Genomic DNA, 17,897 nt, shown 5'->3' on the forward strand with positions numbered 1-17,897 from the left:
CCTGCCTATCTTAGTCTCTGACTGACTTTTCCGTGATTGAATTTGCTCTTTTGCTACCATAGATACTGCCTTCTACCACGTCCTAGTACATACTTTCTATTTCTTATTCTACCTACATAATTATTTATCTCTTGGCTTTTTATTTCCTTAAGTTATACCTCAGCATTGTAGCAACATCCATAGAAAATCGGAAAACGTCGTATTCTATCATAGCTGATCACCCCATGGCGTATTTCTGGGGCCCTCGAAGAGCTTTACGTCTCGCGGCGGTGCTTGCGACGACTGCTTCAGCCACATATATCAGACCGAATATCCTGCTCGAGAGAGCCGATAGCACATGTGCCGCAAACTTCACGAAATGCGCATTATCCGGGCTGCCGGACAACTTCTGTTGCGAACCGGACACGACGTGTATAGCCCTGGCTGGCAACACGACGGTATTATGCTGCCCGAAAGGCAAGACCTGTAACAAGATAAATCCCATAACATGCGATCTCGCGTTACAAGATCCTGTCACAAATCCCGAAGCTGAGATCAAGACGACGGCACTCGATGGAATTCTTGAGACGTGCGGGACGGGAACCTGCTGCCCATTTGGTTATCATTGCGATGGCACGGTATGTGTGAAGAACACCGACCAGAGCCAGAAACCGGAAACAAACCCGAGCTCCGTAAGCACGACTGTACCGGCTCCTACTTCCTCACCTCCTTCGGCATCCAAGACGACGACGGTGGCTGTAAGTGAGATAACGTCCGCCACGCCACCGCCTACGTCGCCCACGCCACCTACCGCTCCAGACACCGACGAGCCAACCAGCGAGCCGATTACCGAGGCACCAGCGCCGTCGACAACGGGCACAGCTGACACTGTGAAAATTGTCGGGGGAGTCATAGGAGGTGTTGTCGGCTTCGTCCTCATAATTCTCGCCGTGATCTTCGCGCGGTACAAGCGCAAGAAGCAGCTCCAGAGGCAGGATCAATTGCAGCGCCACGACTCGACGTCGTCCTTCGGCAACATCATCAGTGCGCCTGTGCCTCATGCTAAGTATCCGAACGAGCGCCTAGACTTTCTAGCGAAGCAACCCCAGTCCGGTTCGCCTCGGAGCTTCACGCCGTCGTCTCCGACGGCCGTAGCATCGCCCGGTAGCCATCGGAAGCCCGATGAGGGATATAACGGACTAGGGTTTATGCCGCCGAACTCGCCTTACTCGCCATACTCCCGCCGCCCAGATAGCGAGATGTCAAACGTACCACGCAGCTACCACGCCTCGGCCGAGATAGGCGGGCTCCGGAGCTTAACGGGCTGGAATGCGCATCAGCAGAACGGCGGCGGCGGCGGCGGCGGGAAGATTAACAATTATTCTTCCGCCCCGGCACCCCAAGTCACCCTAACACCCGCACGGGATGGTACTATAAGGGGGAAGAACAAGGGGAAGGGCAAACAAAGGGCTCGAGGCAACGAAGACGAAGACATGAATATTAATATCTTTGCGGACCCGCGCACGGTGGCAGACGGCAGGCCAGACAGCTCCGTGACGACGTGGTCGCATATCCAGCAGCGGGCTGATAATAATGGCAACGGAACGCCGACCAGGGGCCAAGCAAGGTTGGGAGACGAACTTCCGAGATGGAGGTGATAGACCCCATCGAGCACCACCCTCACAATACATACATACGCATAGCAAAGCGGGCATATTATATCTTTTCTCTTTTCCGTCATCGAAGCTAAGCCAGTTGCTTATCTTTATATTTTCCTTTGTCTTGATCCAGCAAAAAATAATCTAGGATTCGGGAGGGACGCTTTTATCATGATACCACTGGGGCGGACAGGCAGGCAGGCAGGCAGAATAAGCCAGGCGGGTTTGCATTATACGGCGTTGGGAGGGGGGTTCTTTTGCTTTTTAGATTTTTATTTTTTTTCAGTATCGACGGTACTATGGTTAGTTTGAAAAGGGGGGGGAGAGGGGGGGGGGGTTAGTTTGATACTATGCTCCCGTGGACATATGATACGATACGATACAATATGAACCCTTCTTCGCAGAGATCAGAGCAGAATGTGTACATTATATAGGCTAGGTGCCTTCGTGGTAGATTTGGGGGTGGGCTGTGCTTTTGATCGGCTGTTATTATGGTCTTTAACTATGTGCCTGGCTGGGTGCGCCCTATGCATAGGTTAATATTACTTTCGCTTCTACATGCTTTTTGGGTGTTTGCTTGTGAAGGTGTTGTCTTTTACGTGATACTATGTTTTGCAGCCATTCCGAGTTTGATCCATCTATGTGTTAGATACTTACGTGTAAACAGTCTACCACACGTGAAAAGGGATAACTGACTGGAAGAGGTATTTACTCTCGAGTTATATAGAGGGTAGAGAAGAAGCTCAGCCAAATACCTCAAGTACTATCCATGTAAATAAGGCACAGAGATCAAAATCTCAAAAAAAAAAAAAAAAAAAAAAAACCAAGAACCCAATCGCGGTTCGTCTTGGTATGCACACATTTAAAACCCAGCCCAGTCGATGCAGCATGGCAACTTTTCGTACAAGCGTCCTAGAGCCTATCTGACAATATGGCTCCTTCTTCTTCTTATGTTCCCATTAATCGTCCGTCAACAGCTCATACATCTTCATAACAGCCGACCATCACCCACGATCCAAATCCAAGAAAACCACTCTCAACATATTTTTGTTTTACTAAACAGCACCAATACTAACCCCCCTCGCCTAACCCTCTAAAGCTAGGGCTCGTACATGGTAAGAATATGAAATATTTTTAGGGAAGCCAACAAGAGCTCTTCATTGCTTCTTCTTGTTGCTCTTCTCGGCCGTCGGACTCGACGGACGCCCGCCGTTGCTAGTCTTCTCCATATTCTCGTACTTCTCGTATTCCTCGTCGTCCTTGCGCTCGGCGTACCATTGGCCCGCCTGGAGGACCAGCACGCCAACAAGCACCAACGCCAGGATCGTGTTGCTCGCAGCCAGGACCTTCAGGCTATCCTCGCGGCCGAGGATGATCTCGCCACCGGTCAACGGGTCGCCGGCGCCAGCGCCAGGACGGCCGACGCCAACGGTCGCGGGGTCGAAGTCGTCGGCGTCCCAGGCGCCGGCGCTGACGAGGCGCAGGCCCTTGACGATGTTAGCGACGTAGACGCCGACGCCGATGAGGTAGAGGACGAGGGAGGCGCCGTCGAACAGCATGTTGGACTCGGAGGCGCGGAACAGCTTGATGAAGAAGCCGAGGAAGCCGACGCCAACCATGATGCTGAGGATGCGCGCGATCAGGGGAGGCGACTGGTGCATGAACTTGAGGTGGATCTCGAGCTGATCCAGGTACGCGGCCGAGATGGGGTCCTTGGTCCATAGCAGCGGGAAGTCGTACGGGAACATGGCGAAGAGGATGCCGAGGAAGAAACATGTTGCTGGAGAAGAGAAGTGTTAGTGTGTGTATATTCGTCAGGTAGTTTTGCGCCGCGGGGTTGAAGCGACAGCACGGCGCGGCGCAGCAAGGATATAGATAGAGATATAGACAGAGAAGCAGAATATACATACGTCCTATAATCATAAACGTCGCAAACGACCCGGACCCGCGATAGTTCTTAGACCGGGTGGTCTTGTTCCAATCTACCCACTTATCCGCCATGGCGACCTGCGATGACGATGTTTGCGACGCGGTTTGGCGGGAGGCTTGAGGCTACGTAATGGATAAGATAGGTGGTAGTAGTTTTGTCGGTAGTAAAAGAAAAAAGGACGTGCGAAAAGTGGTTGATGCACGTTTTTAGTGCGAATTGATTTGTTTTACGAGATTCACCGTCGATCAGTTAAGGAGGTGGTGGCATATCGGATTTGCGCTGTTTGCCGCGGCTGAGGGGAGAAGGAAGCTGGGAAAATGTGATTGCGGTGCAAATGAGGTGTAGGTAATCTAATCTGTGCAAGGCTGGCGCTAAGGTATGCAGTTACCGGGTATAAATTAAATGGAGTATGTATATATGTATTTAACGAGGTATGAATACCTATTTCTCTAGGTTAAGGACGTCACAAGTGAAACTCTCCGTCTGATAATAAAGTCGCGTATGTATATCGATCTTGTATATCGACCGTGTATATCGACCGTATGTATATATCGACCGTGTATATCGAACTACCTAAGTATTCTATATAAGTGTGATACGAGATTTCGTACCGTCCCATTTGTCCAAAAAACTTGTTTCCCGCTCCTCAAGCTCCCAACTCATAAGCCCGACTCGTTTGAACCTGTTATCTACATCACGCTCCAATATAAGACAACATATGTTGATCGCATCCCTCCCGATTGGAATAAATGTGATAATGGGTACGGAACCAGACCGACTCGATACCTTGTGTTTATTTGCCAAGTCTGCCGAATCATACCGTACTGTCATATATGAATCTCCCTCAAAAAAGCATCGGCTGTGAGCTTCGTCATAATATACCCAGGCCTCCCGCCTGGGGTACCTTCTCTTCTCACCCAATCGAAGGTGGCAAATCATACACTCGACGTCGAGCTCCGCCGAGCAAAGCAGTCCAAATGAGTCCCCGTTAGCTGATTTAGGTATGATTCGTTCCTTAATGAGTTTGGCGTAATTTGGTGTTCGATCCCATCTACCTACAACACTAAAACTTACCATGCCTCCCGTGATCGAAGCCCAACTCCACGACGGCGCATACTCGTTACGTCGGACTTGGACTCCCGCAAACCCTCCGGTATGCCACGCAAGGCAAGGGACGAGCGCATCTTTCCATAGGCCGGCTAGATACGTGTCGCCGGTGGTTTCCTGGAAAGCCTTTGCGATGCCGGACAAAGCAATTAGTCTATCAGATTCGTTTGTAAGCCTACAGGATGTGTAGTATTCCACAATACGAGTCCACTCTTCGTAGATTCTCACTAGTCTCGGGGAGGGATGCAGTTCAGTAGTAATTTCTTTGGGTTTATCGAATTTCAGCACCCCGCGAGATTTAAAATATCCCACAATGTTACGCCGGTACTTGTAGATTCGCTCAAGTCTCCCCTCATCATGAGGGCGGCGGTGTGATTTGAGAGAAGTTTCTTTTTGAGAAGTTTCTTTGAGAGAAGCTTCTTTGAGTTTAGTGAACTCCAACGCTGCCTTTTTGCCACCTTCTACAGAATCCGCGTCCCTCATGATCATGGCCCTCAGGCTTTCTAGACTTGCTAGGCTCCCACTCATCGTCTGAGATTCGCGATTGATTTCCTCCAAGCATTCCCAGAAGATCTGACTTTTAGCGAAATGGATGGTACGCGTCGTCAAAAATCGTTCTTGTACGACCCAGCCGCGTTTATTGAGAGGCGCTCTCTCGACTTCGTTTTCCCAATCTAGAATATGCCATGCCCAGTATGGTTGGGCGTTTATGTTCACCACAACCGGATAGAAGAGCCTCTCGTGGAGCTTCCTTCGCCGAAAAAGGCCATTGTTTGCCGGGTTGTGTGACGCAGAGCCCGCCGATATATTGCAATATGAGTGGCGGTAAATATCTATCATCGTAATAGCCTCTTGTTGCCATTCACTAGCTGAATCCTGAAAAATGCACAACGAGTCGATCCAAATATATCTATAGCCGAGACGCTTGACAAGAAGGGCCGCATCACGGAATGCCGGCCACGTTCTGTTAATTGGGGGTAATTCATTAAGCTTAACGCCTTCACGAAGCCGTAACTCTGTGTCTTTGAGTAGTCGTGGCATCTCGTCAGTATTTCCCCAGCGATGAGATAAAGTCCAATAGACGGGATATTTATGCACGGTACTAGATTCAGTTGATGTCGGTAGGCGTGCTTCGCTCTCGGTGCCGAATTGAATCATGACTTCGGCCCTATCTCGTAGAGATATTATCCCAGCGTCGGCTTTCTCGACGTCAATTACTCGAGTTGGGAAGAAGGTACCAATCTCTAAACCAGGTGGTCCATGGTATCCGTGGGTTGAGCCACATTGCTTATGGTTGGCTTGACAGCATGATATCCACCCATGTATTTTTCCTAAGGACTCATTAGACCCTGTGCTGGGGCCGAGGGTAGACCAAGGACGGGTCTCGAGTTCGCTCAATAGTGCACGAGATGATATTCCGACGTTCTTCAGCTCTCCCATATGGACTAGGCAGATTATCAGTATATAGGTGTGTACCTGTTAAGGTGATATGTATGCTATTTCAATAATATTTCAGACCTACTTTTGACACGTAACGGGCCAGCCCAACAACAACCAATCCAACAAGTTACGTATGTGGTGTTATTAATTTGCTGACCATCGATACGGGTGCGGATATTAACTTCCTCAAGCTCGTAATTGCTATCGACGTCCTCTATATCTTGCTCGATCGGATCTGAGGGCTGATGTACTGCCCATAACCAAGAGCAGATATAACACCCGCTATTCTTACTCGCTATAAACTCATGATAACTTGCTTGTAATTCGAAAACACCGTCCCAATAAGATCGGCAAATTCTCATGCAATTGTCACATAACTTTCCTTCGACGCTTTCCATGGTCGTATAGGAATGCCAGGCACTGCCGCGTGGTAGGCAAATGTTGAACTGCAAGAGCCATAGACTAAATCCGATATTTGAGCGTCGTTCGTTCGTTACCAGAGAGCGTTGGCAATTTCCCCTCTTTACCTTGCAGTTTTCCTTTTTTTTTTAAAAAAAAAAGAAACTCTGCGGTGGTGGTGGTGGTGGTGGTGGTGGTGTAGAAGACGAGGCTTAGACTAGACACTGCCTGATGATACCTCCTATAAACTTTCGGTGGCGGATGGAATTAACCTATCATGAGCTTTTCTCGTTCCCGCAGACTGCCTAGGTCGGGGTATGGTCGAATAAAACGTCATACTCGGAGAAGCACGCCTAATTCGAGTGGCTTATCGAGAAATAATACCTGACCATTGGGTACCAACTTCGATGGTGCAGGTATAACTGACAACTCGAAACCCCGCGCTGCGCCTCCACCATTCCAGCACGAAGCAACCTACATAGCAAGTATACTAACCTAAGCCTCATGGTCTATACTTCGATATAGCTATTGATGTTAAGAATGTCGACGGTTGGGAAACGAATACATGAGGTTCTGCGATAGGGGTATGCTCTGGACATGAAAATTCTGGGGAACTCACGTCCGGACTTTTAACATTTGCTAAAATATAATACACTTCCACTGACTGAAAAATTTATGATTTAATTGTCTAGCTTACGTATACGTGCTTTCATACCCCCTAATTGCCCTCGTCCCAGATCCCAAACCCGTTCGTAAAAATATATATTAGTACATTGCTAGAAATATATAGACACATATCACACTAATCTCTTAAATGGATGGGCCTCGGTGTTGAAAACCCATTCGTCTAAATTAATGAGATCAGGCTCGCTGAAGATCAAATAAAAATACCTACAAGTAATTAGCCGTGGTGATATAATTGATATAGACGAAGCGGGGGTAAATAGGGAGAAACCAGCTTACTTCAAAGTCTCGCCCATCCAAAAACTCTCCATCGAGTCCTTCTTCGGAGGATCACCATGAACCGTCACGTCGTCCAGGGCTGCGTTCGCCAATGATGTCTTAGTACTCATCTGGATAGACTCGAACATAACCCAAGCAGACTCGAGCAGGTCTTGGCGACCGGTGATTCGATATAGAATGAAAACGCTCTCTATGGCTTCCGGCCGTAGGAGGTAACTCGGGTCGGGGATCTTCGTGAACCCCTTCGGAAGCCTGGACTGGGCGATTATCTCGTCCGCCTTTTCCATGTTGTCTAAATCCTGCTCGCCTGCTTCTCGCAAAACAGCACGCTTCCACACCAACTCGTCCCACTCGCATTCCTTGTCCGACTTGCAAGGCTCCATGAAGAAGGTCTCAGGCATTATTCCAAGCGGCATTGCGTTGTACGTCCAAATACACCCGTCTACGAGCTTCGTAGCCGCTTCTAGATGTTCCGGCTTCTCGAATAGCTTCCCGCCGACTGCGAGCATTCCACCAGCGAAGCAGACCAGATGCTGACCTTGGTACTCTAAGTTTAGGGCTTTCTTCCCGTCTTTGCTCTCTATATGCATGGTCCCTGATATTAGGATGTCCGCCGTGTCCGGAACCATGGGTCGGAAGAGAAGATGCTTAAGAGCAGTTTTCATCGAGTTCTCATACATAGACTGGTACGAAGGCATAAGCCCACCCATCATAGCGTACATCTTCGGCAGATACTCATAAGTGCTATCTGCGAGAGCCCCGAGCCCAAACGTGGTATCGCTGTTGAAATTCATGTCTCGAGGATTAAGCGCGAACGGCCACATACCAGACAGCTGAGTGGCGCTCTGCTGCTCTTCGAGGGCCTTTCTGATCCTCTCGGCTGCGTCATACCATTTCGGGTCTCCAGTCAGCATAGATAGACGCGTAAACTCCATGCTGAACGAGCCGACCTCAGCAAGCCATTCCATTTCGGGAGCAACCTGTTTCCCTCCTTTCTTAGCATTCTCAAAGTCCCAACGAGATATCGGCATACGGTTAGGCGTATCGAACGCCTTGTATAGCATATCTCCGACTTCCCTAGCCTTGCGTAGCAATCGTAGGTCGCCGCTTAAGTCATAAGCAGCAAGGAAACCTCCCAGATAGCGAATTGCAGTCTCGAAAGCATTTACAGTCTCTATCACACAAGTCGTGAAGTCGATTTGGACCGCAGCTGTCACGGCTTCTTCAAACTCGGACCGCATCGACATAATCCATAGTGTATCTAAGCTGTCGACCAACGTAGCCCCCCAGCCTCCAAACAACTCTTTGGACTTGCCGCTGATGGGAGCTAGCTCATCGCTCTTGAAGGCCCTAGACCTATAAGACTTCCAGCAACGGGCAAACGCCTTTTTGACGGCATCTTGGCGTCCCCGACGAATGTTAGCGTCTTTACTCAATTCCTTCCCAAAGGCTTTTTGAATCCTAGGAAGTGTACGTGGCTTGCCGGTTGGCAGCTGTCTTATATCCTGGACGGGATAATGCGTAGTAACTTTCCGCCAGAAATAGTTGTCATCCTCTATAGCCTTGGCGATAAACAGAGGATTTTGAGACGCGCTTCTAGAGCCAGTTAACCCGTAGCCACCCTGAGTGATCCAGGAATAGTAGAAAAAGAGGACCAGCGTCGCGATGACGAAGGGAAACCAGACGCGTCGTCGCAGTATCATCTTTGCGAAGAGTTAGCTACCTATCTTAAGTACCGAAATATATGGAACTATATGAGATCGTTATATAAGGCATTGAAATAGCGATTGGTGAAGCAACTTTGTTGTTGTTACAAGGTTGTTATTAGAAGGTTGTTGTTAGAAGGTAAACGGATTCACACAAGGGATTCAAAGGATATACCTACCTACCTAGATGCACTATTCTCTAAGCCTCATTCTCCCCTGAAATCGCCTGTAGATTCGGGTAGTGATACGCACCCCGCGTAGGTACGTACCCATATGACCGGTCTTATGTAATACAATACAACCTAAGTCTTACTCGTATTTCCTTCAAATTGAATTGTGTCTAATGATTCATCGCGTTTTCATACTTTCGCGTATTCAACAATACGAAACTCAAACTGTGATAGAAACTTCAAACTCTACTTACTGTTCCAAGTGAATTTACTACGATTGTTAAATTTAAGTTAATTCTCGACTTTAAAAGGCAGGATGTGCAATGTAATAATCCGGACTGCTTAAAAAGTTGAGTGACCTCGCCACATATCGGAGACTTTGAGTGAGATGACGATCTCATTTCACAACAGCGACTCGACACTGTCTCAGTCATTCTCCGAGAACACAGGAAATTGCTGGATTTACCCTCTTTTGACGACCTACGAAATATGTGTAACTACCTACTCTGCTCACCGACATACGAGACACCTCATTTCGTCTATTCTCGACTTTTAATACAGATTCGAATGTTGTCACTACGCTACAAGTCTTGCAAGCAATCAACACTTCTATTTTTGACGGACTACATATATTCATATCAGCAAGTATATATCCATACCTACATATATAGGTACTAACAAAAAGATTGTCTCGGTACCTATGTGTATCAACTCATCCTCCTCTCATTCACCGGCTCCCGGGGAAGGGCAGCACAGCAACACCTCGCAACCCGTCTGCACCTTTAGCCCGGATTCCAAACACGACATCATCCTTACTCAGTGGTACCGTAGCTTCAATAGCAGAGCCAACATCGAGCACACCCGTCCAAAAAGGCGCGCTCGTAGGACGCCACACAATCTCATAACTACCATCGTGTCCGGTAGCAGGCGGATCCCAATAAAGCGTAGTACTAGTACTCAGAGCCGACGTGTCAACACGCACGTTCTGGGGTATCCCCGGGGCCGTCGCAAGACTCCACAGCGCAGCGCCGTTGACGCGCGCAACACGCGCCACATACTCGAAGTCGACAAACTCAGGTAGGTCTCCGAACTGCTTCCCGTTAGCATCAACACGCACATCTTGATGCTGGTGCGCGTAGTCCTCATGCGGCTCCGTGAACCGGGCAGCCGGGTACCCGGCCTCGAGGAAGGGCCGATGATCGCCGCCGCGTAAGTAGCGGTCAAGACGGTAGACGACGGAGACGTTCATGCCCGTGGCTGTGTTTTCGGCTGTCTCTTTGACGAAGCGCGCTAGCTGCCGCGCCGGCGAGTCGTTCTCACCGCCGATCGTGAGACGCGTCTCCCGCGTCGTGCTGTTCTCGATTGCGAGTCCCGGGAGTCCCTGCGCGAATAGCCGTATCACGTACGGGTCCACGAATTCTCCGTTCGTCCCGCCTTTTGGCGACCCCACGATGTCGTTTGTGAACATGCCTTCGACCTGTGTGGGTACGAGTGGAAATTAGTGTCATTTCAAGTCTCTCGTGGCTTGCTTTAGCTCGTGCAAAGGGGTATAAAATTGTGCTTTACATTAGAACGCCCAGGGACATAAATGAAAAGGAGCCATTCAAAAATTTACAGGTTTCCACACTAGATATATCTACCCCAAGACAAAGGAGAATGGTAAACTTACATTAACCCTCGGCGTAGCATTGGCATACGTCTGCGCTAGGAAATTCGCCCCGTAAAGCCCCTGTTCTTCACCTGCGACGGCTACGAACGCGATACTCGCCTTCGGGCGAGGGTACTGGGGCTGCGATATGATCCGCGCGAGCTCAAGCGAGATAGCGACCCCCGAAGCGTCATCGTCGGCTCCAGGGGCGTCGCTCTCGTAATTCAGCGCATCCGAGACCCTCGAATCGTAGTGCCCGGACACAACGTATAGCCGGTTATCCTCAGTACCGTGCAGAGTCGCAACGACGTCGCTGATGAGCACCGGGAACAAGATACGGTTATTATCTATCTCCTGCGTATATCCTATAGTTTCGACGGTCAGTTTTCCATCGCTGGCGTCGGCGTACTTCTGGAACTCGGCATGGATCCAGTCGCGCGCCGCTCCTATCCCTCGCGTCGTCGAGTTTTGGATTGATAATGTGTGCCGCGTGCCAAACGACACCAACTTCCGGATTGTAGCTTCGATGTTGGCCGGATCGACTTGCGCGAGTATGGACTCAAGATCTGCAGACGGCGACTGCGGTAAGTTTGGCCCGCCTATCGTGTTCGGAGGCCAGCTCGACGCTAGACATGTCAACGTAGACTGCGGCTCCTCCGCTCTAGGCCTCAGGAGCACGCTGGCTGGATTACTCGAGGTGAACGGTGCTGCCGCACCGAGAGTAGCAGCGGCAAGCACCGCGGAGAGGGCGAGTTTCATAATAGCGACCGTATATCTATAAGCAGTATGTATTTAGAACCGTAGACGAAACCCTCTAACTATTCAAGTAGTTAAAGCTATCAATTATTCATAATATGTCCTAGACTTACAAAAGATCCCTAGGTTAGAAACTTTTGTGGACAATCTAGCTAGTATCTACACCGCGCAGCGATGCCGGCAGTTACCAACTCCTCTCTCGCCACCGACATCATCGTCCCCGTCGATATCACCACCTCCAGCCTCCGCTCCGGCAGGCCTGCCCAGAAACACCGAAGATAACTATATGCAGCTAACTAACCACCAAGCTACCCCTCTATGTAGGTATGATAACACAAATTGGCCAATCACCTGCAGGCACGCAAGAGCTTCCCTTTTCCGCAACGACGGTATATACATACCATGTACGTACAGTAGTAGTAAGCTCCTCAATTAAGACGGGGTATAGCACTTGGCGGCGGCTCGTTTCGCGGCCTTGCTATTCTGGATCTGGAAGTTGGAATAGCGGTTATGGGGAAGTGGAGAGGGGTTACGCTGGACTGGCACCTTGAATAACATACCTAACCTAGGGAGGATATAGTAGTTGACTACATAGGTTAGGTTACTACGCTTTATAATTGTCTAAAGAAGAATTATGGGTAAATAACGTGAGGTTATACGCTTAACATCACAACTCCTGGACGCTACGAGACTAATATTACTGGATTTAGATGTAGTCTTGGTACACTCTCAGGCTTCTTCAATCCTGCTTAGTGATCGTAATACCTACCGGATATAATCCATGGAATCAGCAGTCACGATATCAATAATTAGTTAAATCAACGAGCCTATATAATATGTTGGTATTATAAGTGGTGGTACTACGCGTCCACGACATGCGCGCTTCATATATTAAATGGATTACCACTACAATGTTATTTTCAGCTTCCCTCAATCAACTTTCTCGCCTCTTGATATCCCCCCCTTGGTATCATACGCGCCTAAGCTCTACTCAAATAGGCCTTGCGATCCTCCACGTAGGATATCAAAAATCCTCCCAAGAACAAAAGAACAATAGCAAACCCGAACAATGCAAGGCGTTCCGCTCAGTATGATGTGGTATCAAATAGCAGGCTGGAAATCGAATGACTAGTCGAAAAATCGTAATGAAAAAGAGTCGGACAGGATTAGTAAAGATTCGTCACCGTCCAAAATCAAGATGGCGAATAGAGACCGCTTGCAAGTTCATCCAGTCCGTTTGAGGAGGAGTAGGATGCAGCAGGTGAAGAAGTGGTGGTCGTATCGTACAGTCATAGATCTCAAAACGCCGTGCTCAAACGTCGTTAGAGCCAACCGGTGTCAGCGCCAAGAGACAAAGAAAAGAAAGCCGCCCATGCCCAAAGATCCAATTGCGTCCTAGAAAATGCCCAACGACTAGAATCGAAAAGTTCTAGCAAATATCTGGATGTCAAAGCTCTACCATATCTGGGTAAGTTAGCTGGTATAAAATTAGAGTCCGTGTAGTCATAAGTCCACACCCGACCCCTGCGGAGACTGAGGGGCCCTCTTTAGAGTTAGCTGGCTTAGGGAAAGGGTCCTGGCAGCCTTTTTTCTTGAGCCGTCTTGTTCCTCCACACGAAGCTCTTCACCAAAGGCGCCAAAACCGTGGGTCGGCTCTTCCTCGCGGGGTGTTTTGTATGCTTCTGATTCGGTATCGATGCCGGCGGATAGGGGCTCATCGTCATCATCGTGATCAAATGCAGATACGGTGGAGTAAGTAGTAGACGAGGTTTCGAGTTTGTTCGGAGTCCGCGCCACGAGGTTAAGCCTATGGCTAAGCTGCGTCACCCGAGCCTCCAACGCCTGACGCGCGTCTCTCTCGGTGTCTAATAAGGCCTTCAGAGTCACGTAATGATCCGTAGTTAAGGGCCCCACAGTCTCCCCTAGTAAAGTAGGGAGACTTGTTGCACCACGAATGGTAGAGTTAGACGCGGGGCGCGGCCGTCGCGGCGGCGCTGACGAAGGGGGCAACGATCCGATAAATGTATTTCCGTCGCCAAACGAATCATTCGAATGCCGGGATAACGTATGTCTAGAAGAACCTTCAATATCGCCTAAGGATGGCACGTATCCCGATGTTTCCGCCGTCATAGGGCGCTTCGGCGTGTAAGTCGCGGATGCTCCTATAGAACCTCGAGGCCGTGGTTGGTCGGGAGTAGCAGGCACGTAATTATTTACACCCGGAATAACTTGGAATAGCTGAGAGACCAGTTTCTCTAATTTCTGGTTACGAACTTCCAGAGTAGCAATACGGTCTTCAAGACCAGCTGCTTGAGTTATCTTCATACCCGCCATTGGGCCAAAATGAAAGGGTTGTAGCGGTGTCTTTGGTGGTGAAAAATGCTGCTCTGGGGAGCTAACCGACGTCTCTGCGTCTACTTCCACAGCGTCGGTATTGTTATTGATGGTAGACGCATTAGGCGATTGGATGGTCGCATTATAACTTTCTCTCCAGTAGCGTATTTCGTCACTCCGTTTTCGAACTTGGACGTGGCCCGTTATAACATCCTGGAGTTGCGATAAACTTCTTGATCTGCGGCGGTGTGCAAGACTATCGCTCGTGATAGCACGGCCAATGCCATTGGGGTCATCTTCAGCTGGTATATGCTCGCCACGCCCGTGAGTGCTAGCAGGTCTGGGAGATAGACCTATTAACTCCCCCTCAAAATCTTTTACGCGTCCGCTTAGGATCCTATTCGACGATGCGGCTCTTCTTCGAAGCAATACGGGATCTATTTGCATTGAACTGTGGGCGCTGGTAATTGCTAACATATCATCGGGGCCGACGGAATGTGATCTTAGCGCTCTGTCAAATTCCGTAACTGGTAACGAGACGGATCGCTTCGAGTCGTTTTTTTTCAGGGCTTGATTCGAAGCCGACTGGTCCTGAAGACATAAGAGTTGTTAGAGCTTGACGGTCCTTAACAGAGCTTGGTAGTAAGTTGTAGTTATGCTTACATCTTCATGTAGTATAGAGTCGACCAGTCCTCCAAACTGAGACTCTGGGTTATATGCCTCGCTTGTACTCTTCTTCTTTCTCTTAAATAATCTACCGAGTGTAGACTTGAGTGTAGACCTTTTCCGCAGTGGCCTATCTATCTCTGCGCCACCACTATCGCTGACCATAGAATACCTTACAGTGCTAGAACGGATTGCCCTTTGCTGTTGCGGGCTTGTAGATGCGTTTGAAGCTTGGCTGGGTCCAGACGGTGTGACAGAGTCAGGCTTGTCCACCCGTGCGACCTCAGGAGGGGTATGTCCAGGTCTCGAAGGAGGTCGGTTTTCGATATGAGGCTCAAGCTGCTCCAATCTGCCTTCATGAGCAATACCTGAACCGGCACCTCTGATAGGAAACTCGTCGTCCATTGGAATAGGACCACTAATTCTACCGCGGATAGTAGCTTGGTCAGGCTGAGCTGTTTTCGGTCGCCCGACACTGGTGGCAGGCCTGAAGATACCCATATTGCTTGCGAAGCAAATTGTGGATGAATTTCGGAGTTGTTAGATTAGGTACAGATGTAACGAACGACGGGGAAGATGACGCGTAGATAATTGATATGGAAGTGAGGGCGACCAGCGATCCATTTCTCTTTTTTTCAAAACATAGCAAGTTCGAATTCGTGATTAACCAACTTTGCTTGGGAAAAGAACCGCTTCCTGCATCACATCGCCAGCAATGCAGCTCGACAGGATGTGGGCGTCGAGTATACGAATCAGAAGTCGAAAAGGGCAAATTACCCTCGTCGATTGTTTACTTAAGAACAGTGGCAAAAGACAAACAAAAAGGATAGGTTGCGAGGAGACCTGAGCAGCCGAGCTAGTTTAAGAGAGGTGGGATACGAGAGGCCTTGGGGCCATTTACAGCGCATACATGTTGTTAAGCTGGTTGGAATGTGTGTTCCTTGCGACGGCCGCACGCTCATGCATATACATAGGTAAGGTAGGTAGTGAATGAGCGAGTGGGATGGCAAGGCTCCGGGGGGTTCGAGCGGATGGGCGGTAAACATAGGTATTGTACCTATAATCCTAGATGGATAAGTGTCAACGGCACCCATGAAACAGCTACCAATGCACACAGGCGCCGGTGCGAAGGGGGTTTAACTGCACTGCTGCAACAATGTCTAATGAGAGATCGGCTCCAAGTAACAGAAATGGCAGAAACAACAGAAGCTAGGTCCGCAAGAGAGCTCAAAAGGGGACTAGGATAGCTGGGATAGCTAGGATAGGTCGGGATGACGAAGGACCAGGGCGTTGGAATGCTCTGATATTGGCCCCAGGGGTTTTGCAGTATGTATGTACATACACTACCTAGATGTGGACGTGGATGTCGATGAACCCTGCTTGGACAGACCTGCATGTGCATTCAAGAGGTCCGTGTGTTCATCGTGTTGGCTGAGATTGTCTCGACGGACTGAATTAGTTAATTGGCATGCGTCTTTGCATCTCGCGTAGGAATAGGACGGGGAGGCGATGAATGGTTGTGACATGGAGATTTTGAGCTGTCACCTCCATGGCATCGTATCGGAGCGCCAACTACTTCATTGTCTCAGAGATTGTATCAAAGAGAGTCACGAATTCTAGATGGGTAAAGATGTAAATGCAAGGGTGTCGTAAGCAGATAATTATGATAATTATATATTCCGTAAATTAAGATGGGGATGGTAGGTAGGTATGTAGACTTGACAGATTAGATGGACTTGCCTGGGCCTGCTAAGCTCAAGGTTAGCATAGTACCATACTATGTACCCAGCAGCTTCCTAGCTACAGTAGTATTTGATTTAAAGAATTGTTCAGGTGCTCCCCCCCCAGACTGGCTCCCCCCTACAGGGGTTGAGGAGTACGACCGGATAGGCGCATACTGCATGTACATATTACATATTACATATTACTCAAGCATTGGAATGGGAAGCCACTTACATGGAAGTTAGATACAACGTGCTTAAACGCCTAAACGCTATTATCTAGGTGCCAATAGAACCAAGCTACCTACCACGGAGGCTCTTTCCGGTTGGGGGTTTACAACCGTTTCGTCTAGGTAAACATGCACTTCTTGCGCTGATTCGCCTCGGGTTTAATCTTCACTTGTACATTATCTATACATATATGTACGGAATATTATATGTAGATTGCAATTAGATTCGGGTCGTTCAAGATATATGAACTGCAAACAAACGCAATATATCTCGCTTCAACGTCCACATCAATATGCCTAGTATCCACTAGTCCATTCGATCATATACATAGTATGTATATTGCACGCGCTTAGGCGGGTAATTCAGGTATATTCCATATGAGAAATATTTATCGTATCATATTTTAAACGCTTAATAATATGCCTAGATTCGTCGGTCGCAAATCACATATTCCGCATTACCTAAAATAGTAAAACACCAACGCAACTTCTGGTCACACTACTCTAAACCAAAGGAGTATCATATTCAGACGTTTCTTTATTTAACTTGAACACTCCGATCCAGTAGGTACCTATTCTACCGCATTTCCTCAAGCACCAAATACATAAACCCGCATATTACGCAAGCTGTATTTACCTACTATTCGCGAATTCTACCATGCATATAAAACCTCACATCGCGAGGAACATGGCCCGCATATCCGCAATGATCTAGAGCCGAGCACAGACTGGAGAGTGTCCTCAGCTGCAGACACTAACTAAACTGCATGTAATGAAATTCTGTAGCGGCCGACACTAGAAATGAGGGGCCGATTCTCCATTCTCGTCCCTGTTATTTTGCACCACGTTCACTCTCCGGCTCATCCGTATATTTATCAAACTCTATTATCAGCGGTGCCGAGCTGCTGTACGACACATACACTACACTACGAGGAGAGGCCTCGACACATCCACGCGACCCATCGACGCTTGCCGCGTTTGATCTGCGAAGGGATAGGTATCTTGGGGATCGGAAATCCTATGGGCCAGGATCTCCCTTAATAAGATCTCCCGTCTTTAGTCCGCAGGCAAGACGTCAGCATCGCGGCGTGGTTGCTGTGCGACCGACTAATAAAATCAATGCCGCAAGGTATCGCAGCCATCGATAGGCATCCTAGGTTATGTTGGCACCACAGCACGAGGTTTGAAAG

The 17,897-nt window shown here is 48.8% G+C and overlaps 6 protein-coding genes across 6 annotated transcripts; 1 reads left to right on the forward strand and 5 right to left on the reverse strand.

The window, feature by feature from the left end:
• The first annotated feature begins 125 nt into the window (after positions 1–125).
• Positions 126–1,958, forward strand: F4813DRAFT_316939 (uncharacterized protein). The gene has a single exon (XM_049240951.1). It carries the CDS (start codon positions 225–227, stop codon positions 1,635–1,637), a length of 1,413 nt encoding a protein of 470 aa, XP_049102196.1. The 5' UTR covers positions 126–224; the 3' UTR covers positions 1,638–1,958.
• Positions 1,959–2,438: 480 nt separating this feature from the next.
• On the reverse strand, positions 2,439–3,878 carry F4813DRAFT_351379 (Shr3 amino acid permease chaperone). Its single transcript, XM_049242406.1, has 2 exons — positions 3,548–3,878; positions 2,439–3,417 (listed from the first exon to the last, which is right to left on the reverse strand). Exons 1-2 carry the CDS (start codon positions 3,636–3,638, stop codon positions 2,795–2,797), a joined length of 714 nt encoding a protein of 237 aa, XP_049102197.1. The 5' UTR covers positions 3,639–3,878; the 3' UTR covers positions 2,439–2,794.
• On the reverse strand, positions 3,871–6,681 carry F4813DRAFT_351382 (HET-domain-containing protein). Its single transcript, XM_049242407.1, has one exon. The coding sequence runs from the start codon at positions 6,112–6,114 to the stop codon at positions 4,150–4,152; it is 1,965 nt and encodes a 654-aa protein (XP_049102198.1). The 5' UTR covers positions 6,115–6,681; the 3' UTR covers positions 3,871–4,149.
• A 629-nt stretch (positions 6,682–7,310) lies between these two features.
• Positions 7,311–9,179, reverse strand: F4813DRAFT_379493 (glycoside hydrolase family 47 protein; the record flags this gene model as incomplete). Its single annotated transcript, XM_049245462.1, has 3 exons — positions 7,311–7,404; positions 7,477–8,969; positions 9,006–9,179. The coding sequence occupies 3 exons, from the start codon at positions 9,177–9,179 to the stop codon at positions 7,311–7,313; spliced, it is 1,761 nt and encodes a 586-aa protein (XP_049102199.1).
• A 725-nt stretch (positions 9,180–9,904) lies between these two features.
• F4813DRAFT_317233 (Zn-dependent exopeptidase) lies at positions 9,905–11,967 on the reverse strand. Its single transcript, XM_049240955.1, has 4 exons — positions 11,870–11,967; positions 11,022–11,775; positions 10,032–10,829; positions 9,905–9,975 (listed from the first exon to the last, which is right to left on the reverse strand). The coding sequence occupies exons 2-3, from the start codon at positions 11,757–11,759 to the stop codon at positions 10,080–10,082; spliced, it is 1,488 nt and encodes a 495-aa protein (XP_049102200.1). The 5' UTR covers positions 11,760–11,775; positions 11,870–11,967; the 3' UTR covers positions 9,905–9,975; positions 10,032–10,079.
• A 1,087-nt stretch (positions 11,968–13,054) lies between these two features.
• Positions 13,055–15,535, reverse strand: F4813DRAFT_317213 (uncharacterized protein). Its single transcript, XM_049240954.1, has 2 exons — positions 14,754–15,535; positions 13,055–14,681 (listed from the first exon to the last, which is right to left on the reverse strand). Exons 1-2 carry the CDS (start codon positions 15,255–15,257, stop codon positions 13,260–13,262), a joined length of 1,926 nt encoding a protein of 641 aa, XP_049102201.1. The 5' UTR covers positions 15,258–15,535; the 3' UTR covers positions 13,055–13,259.
• Between the last annotated feature and the right edge of the window lie 2,362 nt (positions 15,536–17,897).

This window comes from Daldinia decipiens (genome assembly GCF_022478715.1).
Source record: "Daldinia decipiens strain CBS 113046 unplaced genomic scaffold F4813scaffold_7, whole genome shotgun sequence".
Classification (NCBI taxonomy): Eukaryota; Fungi; Ascomycota; class Sordariomycetes; order Xylariales; family Hypoxylaceae; genus Daldinia; species Daldinia decipiens.

Bases quoted from the DNA above. Each gene is read 5' to 3' on its own strand.
- F4813DRAFT_316939 (XM_049240951.1), top strand. From the start codon at position 225: ATGGCGTATTTCTGGGGCCCTCGAAGAGCTTTACGTCTCGCGGCGGTG.
- F4813DRAFT_351379 (XM_049242406.1), bottom strand. From the start codon at position 3,638: ATGGCGGATAAGTGGGTAGATTGGAACAAGACCACCCGGTCTAAGAAC. The intron at 3,418-3,547 runs GTATGTATATTC...TCTCTTCTCCAG, and splicing joins GACGTTTATGATTATAGGAC to CAACATGTTTCTTCCTCGGC.
- F4813DRAFT_351382 (XM_049242407.1), bottom strand. From the start codon at position 6,114: ATGGGAGAGCTGAAGAACGTCGGAATATCATCTCGTGCACTATTGAGC.
- F4813DRAFT_317233 (XM_049240955.1), bottom strand. From the start codon at position 11,759: ATGAAACTCGCCCTCTCCGCGGTGCTTGCCGCTGCTACTCTCGGTGCG. The intron at 10,830-11,021 runs GTAAGTTTACCA...GTACCCACACAG, and splicing joins ATGCTACGCCGAGGGTTAAT to GTCGAAGGCATGTTCACAAA.
- F4813DRAFT_317213 (XM_049240954.1), bottom strand. From the start codon at position 15,257: ATGGGTATCTTCAGGCCTGCCACCAGTGTCGGGCGACCGAAAACAGCT. The intron at 14,682-14,753 runs GTAAGCATAACT...TTATGTCTTCAG, and splicing joins ACTCTATACTACATGAAGAT to GACCAGTCGGCTTCGAATCA.